The 8505-nt window shown below is 55.8% G+C and overlaps 1 protein-coding gene across 1 annotated transcript in view; it reads left to right on the forward strand.

Moving 5' to 3' along the window:
- PER2 (period circadian regulator 2) overlaps nucleotides 1-7614 on the forward strand; it is a 37943-nt gene extending 30329 nt beyond the window's left edge. The window contains exons 20-23 of the mRNA XM_040638590.1: nucleotides 907-1093; nucleotides 2121-2313; nucleotides 3250-3400; nucleotides 5505-7614. Coding sequence (XP_040494524.1) covers nucleotides 907-1093; nucleotides 2121-2313; nucleotides 3250-3400; nucleotides 5505-5654 — 681 coding nt within the window. The 3' untranslated portion in view covers nucleotides 5655-7614. The remainder of the gene's footprint in view (nucleotides 1-906; nucleotides 1094-2120; nucleotides 2314-3249; nucleotides 3401-5504) is intronic.
- Nucleotides 7615-8505: the final 891 nt, after the last annotated feature.

The following is an 8505-nucleotide window of genomic DNA, read 5'->3' on the forward strand; positions in this document are numbered from 1 at the left end:
CGGCTGGCTTGTCCGATGGTGAATACGGGGTCCAAATAACCACACGCGGCTTCGTGACTCGTGGCGAGCCGCAAAACTTTAAATGAAACTCCGAGGGTAAAGCGCAGTCAGCTCACATGCCAGAACTCAGGCCCTTTGGAGGGCAGTGGGGGGGAAGCTGGCGGCAGAGGCACCCTGGGGGGAGGGGAGGCAGAGGAGGGGGCTCTGAAACCAGGCGATCTGTGCCCTTCCTCCCAAGTCCCAGGGGATGCTGCTGTGCTGTTCTTGTTCGGCTGATGAAATTGTGGTTGTGCTTGCGATGAACCACTTGTGTGTTGTGAGGGCCTGAGGTGTGTGGACCACGGGCGCTCCCTGCCCTTGCTCCCAGGAGGGGAAGCGTGACCTCAGGGTCGCAGATGATCGGCCTACGGAGGCCCCGGGGCCCCACTGCTGTGTCTGGGCTCCTGGGCCTACAGTTCTGAGGATCAGAGGGTCAGGATGCTGCCAGGCCAAGGCCATCCCCGCTGGGAAGGCAGAGCACCCCCCCACGGGGGTTTGGGGGGAGCAGCCACTGGGGTGCTGCTGACGCACTTCCCCGCTTCCCTGTCCGCTGGGGTGCAGGAACAAGCCGAAGGCCTTTCTCTCAGGGATGCAAGAACCGCTGTCTTTGGTGTGACCGTCCCAAAATTACAGTTATTAGATGATCCTCACAGACCGCTGGCAAGGGTGTGGCCGTAGTCCCAGTAACTGCGGGATGTGTTCATGGGGCCTTCCTCGTTGGCACGTGAAGGGAGGGCCAGCGACCTAAGGAGGACCGCACTTGGCTCTGTCCCTGAGCGGCCCTGAGTGGACAGCACGGTGCTGCTCCCCCGAGCCCCGCTCTGAGCGCCAAGCCCTGACTGTGCTATCTTCTCCCTGTTCCCGAAGCGTGAGGAACCCGCAGACGCCCGGATCAGCGATGCCCTCTCCACGTCCAGCGGCCTGCTTGACCTCTTGCTGCACGAGGACCTGTGCTCGGCCACAGGGTCGGCCCTGTCTGGGAGCGGGGCCTCTGCCGCCTCCGATTCCCTGGGCTCCGTTTCGCTGGGCTGCGATACGTCCAGAAGTGGGACAGGTATGGTGGTGGTGCCGGCAGCACCTAAATCCCATGGCGTGGGCGTGTTTTCGTCGTTGGGTTTCAGGTTTGTTTGGACAGTGGTCCCTGGGCATCCCAGCTTTTCCCGCACCCCAGGCCACAGGCCTATGTGTACTCAGGGCCCAGGATTCGGTGCAGACCAGGACCCCACAGGCATCCAGCTGGCGTTCCAAGTGGCTCCCCAGAGCCCACAGCAGTGGTGACCGGCAGGCTCGGGCTCCTTCCTCCTACCCCCACCCTGCTGGTCAGCATTCCCTCCACCCGTTCGCTATGGACATTGCTGTCATTGCAGGCCTCCACCCCGCCGGCCCTTTCAGACCATCTTGGACCATCCCTCGGGCTCTCTGGGCCTGCCAGGAGGGCCGGTAGTGTTCCCCTTGCTGAGTTAGCTCCCCTCGCGTGAGCCTAGGGTGTGGGCAGCATGCTTTACCAGAGAGGGTCACTCAGCTGTGATGTGGAGCGGCCACACACGCTCTCCACAAACTGGGAGCCCCGCCTCCACCTGTTCTCTGGCCTCGCTCCCCACGGAGGCTTACGGCAGGGTGTGCCAGGCCAGCTGCCTCCCACTTACACCAGCTTCTCTGTGGCCTGGCCTAGTCAAGCGGCAGGGAACACAATTTCCAGGCGGAGGCAGAGGGAGAGAGAGAATCTGAAGCAGGCTCCACGCCCAGCACGCAGAGCCCAATGTGGGGCTCTATCCCACGACCCTGAGGTCACCACTGAGCCGAAATCAAGAGCGAGACGCTCATCCGACAGAGCCACCCACGAGTCCCAAGGTAGCACGATTTCTAAGACGCAGCCCCATCTGGACTTCTCAGGGCCGACCCGGGGGAGAATCATCTCCGTGGCTCTAGCTGGTATTATCCAGATGACTTGGGAACTGGAACGAGAAGGGAAAATCCGCCAACCCAGGCACTCGCTACCAAGTAAAACTCTTCAGCTCCGTCATATGAGGTTTAGCTTCATGTGAAAGGTTTTCACTTGCCACGTGTTGTGTTTTTTAAAGGCAGCAGTGACACAGGTCATACCAGCAAATACTTTGGAAGTGTTGAGTCTTCAGAGAATAATCACAAAGCAAAAGCGAAGGCGGCCATGGGGGAAAGTAAGCAGTTCGTCAAGTACGTCCTCCAGGACCCCGTCTGGCTGCTGATGGCCGACACGGATGACAGCGTCATGATGACCTACCAGATGCCTTCCCGGTGAGCCCCGACTTCTCCTAAGGACATGGGGCTCCCCCAGTAGCAAGGCCAGCCAGTCGGGGGGACTTCCGTCTGAAAGCCTCATCTCAGGTTGAGTGGAGCGCAGCAGACGGAGAAGCAGGGTCACTCTGGACGGCTCCGTGGTCCCGCGGAGCCCTGCCGTGTGGACGGTGTGTCCCGGAGCCCTGCAGATTGACCTGCTGCGGGCTGTGAGGAGTTCAGGCTCCCCGCCACCACCCGGGCATCGCGCTCCACGCGCAGGAAGCGTTTGTGCCCACGTCTCCCTTTTGCTCTGTTGCCCGTTCACCCTGTGGGCTAAATGGGGCGTGTCTGTCCGAGAGATGCAGGAGCCAAGGGCAAGGGAGGTGGGCGGCCGGGCCACCAGCGGGTCTGTGCCGCTGCCGCCGTGACTCCGTGTCAGGCTGTTCTAGTGACCGCCATGGTCCCTGCACCTCGGAGCCCCCGAGTGGGGGGAGCTGGGGAAAGAAAGAGGGATTAATGCTGAGGCTCAGGACAGCCAGGGCTCTGGGGGGAGGAGATACTGGGGCTCCGTCTCCAAGGCAGCTTCAAGCCAGCCCAGTGTTTGCAGGAGACCAGGGACGGTTATTCCATCAACTGCATGATGGTAAAGGTCTCCGGTTAACCAGCGTGCACAGAACCAAGTGTCTGCGGGTACCGGGTGCCCCTGATTTAAAACAAAACCAAGATCGTGACTTGGGTTATCATTTTAATAGAAAAACTACAGATTATTGACTAGGGAGATTAAGTTACCTTAAGTAGGGTAATTTATTTTAAAGAGAAAGGAAATTTGCATCAAACAAATCACCTAAAATTAATTAATCCTGAAAGAGTTGCTAGAAAAAGAGTGTATTTTTTTTAAAAACTGAAAAAACCCCTTAAGACCCTGTCAAGCTTACTTATTTCTGTCTTGTGAAGGAATCTGGAAACAGTGTTGAAGGAAGACCGGGAGAAGCTGAGAGTGATGCAGAAGTCCCAGCCCCGCTTCACGGAGGGCCAGAGGCAGGAGCTACAGGCCGTGCACCCGTGGCTGCGGGCCGGCCGCCTGCCCGCCGCCCTGGACCTCGCGGTAAGCTCCGCACGCTGCTTTGCGCCGCGAGGGCACCGTCCCTCCTGTCCTTGCCGCTGTGCTGTGCACTTCCGACTTCTAAAACTAGAAAGAGTTTGCTCATGGAGACAAACGATACCATGGCACGGTGGAGTCTACTTTAAAGAACTTGGCAACCTTGTTCCCAAAAAGATCTTCTGAATATTCCATTTCAGTTGCATCCTGAAATCTGAATGTTGTTTCTTTCTTTCAAGTCTGTTTTCAATTTAAAAAACAAACAAGCAAAACAAGGGTCAGCTCTCCTATCCTGGACCCTCAACGTCCACGGAGACCGTTAGGTAACGGTGGGAACAGCAACCCCACCAGCCTTGGGTGCCTGTGCAGGACTTGCTGGGACGGGTCTGTGCCCATCCCCACTCCCTGCCTCCCCCTGAGCCCCACACCCTGGAAGCCACTGGCTTCAGGGTCTCCGTGTCTGTCAGCCACCGAACGTGCTGCCATCTCTGTCCTCCACCTTCAGGACAGACCCGGCCTCCCCCATCCCCTCCAGCACTGCCCGCTGCTCCAAGCCTCGGTGCTCCTTCAGCTGGATCTTCATGGTGGCCTGCCCCCTGCATGTCCTGCCTCCTTGTCCCCATGGTCACGTCCCTGCCAGCAGTGCCCCAGCACAGAGGAAAGTGCCGTGAAGCCATAAAAATGTGACACGCCCCCCCCCCCCCCCATCTGCTGTATCTCTTCCCTCTCATGGGCCTCTCGCCTGTCTCTGAACTCACAGGCTGGCTCCTGCCTCCGGCCTTTGCACCTGGAAGCCCTTCTCTCAGTCACAGGGCTCCCCCTGGCTTCCCTCGGGGGGGTTTTGTCACACGCCACAGGACTGGGTCTATTTCCTCATAGCAAAAAACCCCAAACCTTAGTAGCTTAAAGCAGTAAACACTTATGGTCTCCCAGTGTTTCTTTGGGCTGGGAATTTTTTTTTTTTTTGAAGATTTTTATTTATTAGAGAGAGATAGAGAGAGGCAGGGAGCAGCAGGAAGAGGGAGAAGCAGACTCCCCGCTGAGCAGGGAGCCCAATGTGGGACTCATCCCAGGACCCCGGGATCATGACCTGAGCTGAAGGCAGACGCCTAACCCACTGAGCCCCCCAGGCGCCCCTGGGCTGGGAATTTAAGGGCAGCTTGGCCGGGCAGTTCTGGCTCAGGGTCTCTCCCTACGGTGAAGGCAAGATGCTGGCTGGGGCGTCTGTCGCCATCTGAAGGCTGGAAGACACACTTCCCAGGACGCTCCCTCAAGCGCCCCACATGGGCCTCTCTCCTCAGAGCTGCCCCGGTGTCCTCATGGCATGGCAGCTGGCTCCCCAGAGAGGACAGGAGGGAGCCACAGTGCCTCTTAGGACCCAGCCTCGGGGGTCCCACACCACCGTCCAGCACATCTTCACCTCCTGCTTGTGGAGGTGATCACTGAGTGTAGCCCACACCTCAGGGAAGGGCAGGGAGGCTTCACCTGTGGGGGCAGGGCGTCACAGAACCCCTCTCCATCAGGCACCTTCTCTGGCGGCTCTAAAGGTCCAGAGTACGATTGCGGGGCTCGTCCGTGTGCCGTGTTCCCCTACCAGGATGTCCCCACCCCCAGCTGGGGCAGGGATGTTCGTCTTTGTTCCCTGGTGAATCCCAGCGCTTAGGCCCTGCCTGGCGCATTACAGGTGCTTAACAGATAGTTGGGGACGACAGATTGTTGATGACCCATTTTCCGGATTAGAACACTGAGGTTGAAGAAGGCCGTTAAACTGGACCTTGACTGCTGTCCAACAGGCAGGAAGGGGAGGAGCTGGGACAGTAGGCCCGAGCCTACCAGCTCCGCCACCCCCTCACCATGTACAGCTGCCTCTCAGATAAGGGCCCTGACGCCCCCCCACCTTGGGGAGTGGAGAGTGGGGCTCCTGGGGAGCAGCTCTGGCCTTTTCGGGAGCAGGTGGGGTCCTGGCAGCCCCTCAGAGGCTTCCCACCCGCCGCGCTCTCCTCTAGCAGCCTCGCTGCTGACCCCAGGTCACCCGCACCTCCCTCAGGTCGAACCACTTTTTGGTAATGAAGACGTCATTTGTTACTGACTTTACATTTTTCCCTGTAAGGAATGTGTTTACTGTGAGAACAAGGGACAAGACAACATCTGTGCACCGTATGAGGAAGAGACGCCTGCTCTGGGTCTCAGCGAAGCCGCAGACGACAAAGAGGAGGAAAGTGGAGCCCCCTCGAGTCACAAAAGTGAAGAGCGGACCTAACGCTCCTCCCTGCGCCCGACAGCCCGTGACCTACATTGGATGGTGCTCGGAAACGATGAAAAGATTTTTGCATCTGTTTGTAATGAAATGGGCAGATATACTTATGTCGCTTTTTTTGTTTTAGAAAACCACAGTTTTCTGAAGGAATGATTTAAAACTGGAGGGTGGGAAGGGTTTGGGAGGAAATACATTTTTATATTTAAAAACGTAAATACAGAGTTTGGGACAGATTTCGTTAGTATTTAACTTGAGAAAGAGCGAATCCCCTCTCTGCACGCAGCGGGGAGGCTTCCCCGGGGCTGTCGGAGGTCCACGTACTTGAGGAGCCTTCTCAGGGGGGCGTCCGCACGCATCTTCCAGGCTGTGGCCAACAGCCGGGATGTCCCGGTCCTTCCGGAGCCGCCCAGGGTGTGTTCGGATCACATCAGACCCTGTCCTCTGGGGGCTGGTCTGTATCTAAATCATCATTTAGTCAAACTAGATGTTTCTGAAACGCACCAAATGGAGATCACAGCCTCTCCTGATTTTCTGTCAAAGTGTTTCGCGTGAAACGGCGTGACCCGTATTCAGCAAACCAGCAGCTTCTGCTTCGGCTACTGCAGTGGCCAACGTTTCCATCTGATGTAGCTTGCGTTTGGGGCAAACAAAGGAGAGGTGCTCACTCTGACCAGAAGTGGCCGGTGGTTTGTGTGGCCAACTCCATCAGACTAGCACACATCCTTTTCAGACCATGACCCATATGTAGATAAAATATGGTGTTGACTATTTCTGTGGTGACTTCCCTTTGCAGACCAGGCTCTGATCGCCACATCTGGGACCGTCGGTGTTTGTCCTTCAGCTGGAGCCCCCCCAGACGTGAGCTCTGGCAGACAGTCACCGCCGACACTGTGAGCTGGTGACCTCGTCTGTGTTTTCCTGGGTGCCGTGAGCTTGCCTCTCCCCACACCCTGGGCTGGGACGCCGGCTCTCGTTCTTTTCATGAGCCTGACCTCACTCGGGCAGCTTCTGGTCCCTGCAGTGACGGTCCTAGCATCACCATCACTGTCTGGTCACTGGGACACCTGTGGAAGAGTGAGGCCAGTCCGCCAATCTCGTTACAAAACCTCACGTTAAATCACGTATCCCAAAGATTAGGGAAAAGCTGTATTGGTCCCTGAAGTGAATGGAAGGTTACCACAGGTGAAACAATTAACTTAAAATCGGGCTGAGTTTGCAGAAACGGAAAAGAAAGCAGGCTCCCCCTGTCCCCTGACGGAGAAGCGGCTACTAGAGAAAATGAAGCCTCCTTGTAATCTGCTTGCTTTTCAGTCTTACATTTGGATATTAGTCCTATTTTTCATAAACTCAAGTGTAAGAATACTGGTGTTTTTCTAAAGTTATTTATAAAGTAACAGCGCCTTCAGATGCCCCAAATGAGGTGATAGGCTGTGCATTTGTGTGGGGACTAGATGCCTCCAAACGTGCCTCCTGCCTCTGAGGTCCGATCGCTAAGGGGTTAGATGCTAGTCAAGGGCACATGTACGTTACCTGAACACACAACTGTCATGAATGTTTACCATCAGCATTATTGTATTACTTGATCTGTGCTCATTGATTGTTAAGTGCGTAGCTTTGACACGTGCTGGGAAGTCGACACTAGGAGCATTTTGTGAAATTGTTTACACGGTGCCATGCATCGAGACATGTTTCCTTTAGTACGTGTGCTTACACAAGGGTTATAAGACCTTTCTCTCAATTTTAAACTGAGCCTTCTTTTTAATCTATTCCTACAAAGACCTGTAAATAAGCTCTCAGAGTCTGTGTAACGACTTGGTAAGCCTTGCCGGACAAGTGGTTTGTTCACGCCCAAACGAAACTGTCTTCACCCCGTGCAATAGGTCTGTTTACTGCTCGTGTCTTTTTATGACTGTTTTGCTTTTTAGAAAATTGGTAAATAAAGCAAGTATATTTTTGTTGTTAATTGTGTGTATTTTTAACATAGCACAGAGCAAGAACAGTAGAGATCAGAGATTACCAAAAGATTAAAAAAAAAAAAAAAAGAACTCCAGAAATGCCGTGTGAGGGACACTTCCGTCACAAAGGGCTCCCTCCTGTCTTCCATTGCACAGCCGGCCGGCCCCATCCTGCGCGTGCGCGTGGGCGTCTCTCTTCCGCGCGCCCTCACCGCTCGCTGCCAGAGCTGCGCGATGAATTCTTAGGATGTGACCGTCACAAGATGTAAATCTAATCCTGCCATCCAGTGTTCTCATGGGCTTTTTGCTTGCAGATGCAGGGGTGGGACTGCCTGACTCAGCCCCCAGCTCCTTTCCACTCTGAGATGGCCCCAGAGACCTACTCTGTTCCCTTTGTGCCCTGCCCGAGGTTGTCTATTCCTCCTGGGCTAGCTGGCAGTGTGTTGGCCATGGGGCTGAAGGCAGAGGGCAGAAGGATTCCAGCCAGAAAGGCCTCCTGTCTCCATCAGAGACCGTAGAGGCAGCACTGCACAGTCCCCTCACCCCACAAACCCAGTCCTTGCCACAGTGATGAGGCCTTGCAGGGCCTGGTCAAAACAGGTGTCCAGCTTCCTCCCACTTTTCATGCCAGTACCATGGGGAAAAGAGTGCCCAGGCTCCCAGAAGCTCCCTGAGCAGGAGGGAGGACTTGACTCCCTGCCTTCTAGCCTGGTGGTGATGGAATGACGTGTGGGGGTGGGGGAACAAAGGCAAAGTCCTCCCAGTGAGTATGGAAGCCTCTCCAAACTGGCTTTACATGGCCAGATATGGCTGTTTCACCGAACTGAGTGCCATTCGGACTCTGAATTGCGTTTTTATTTACCATATAACCCCAAAGTCACCCCCCCCCCCCCCCCCTC

Source organism: Ursus maritimus, unplaced genomic scaffold (assembly GCF_017311325.1).
Source record: "Ursus maritimus isolate PB19 unplaced genomic scaffold, ASM1731132v1 scaffold_1, whole genome shotgun sequence".
Classification (NCBI taxonomy): domain Eukaryota; kingdom Metazoa; phylum Chordata; class Mammalia; order Carnivora; family Ursidae; genus Ursus; species Ursus maritimus.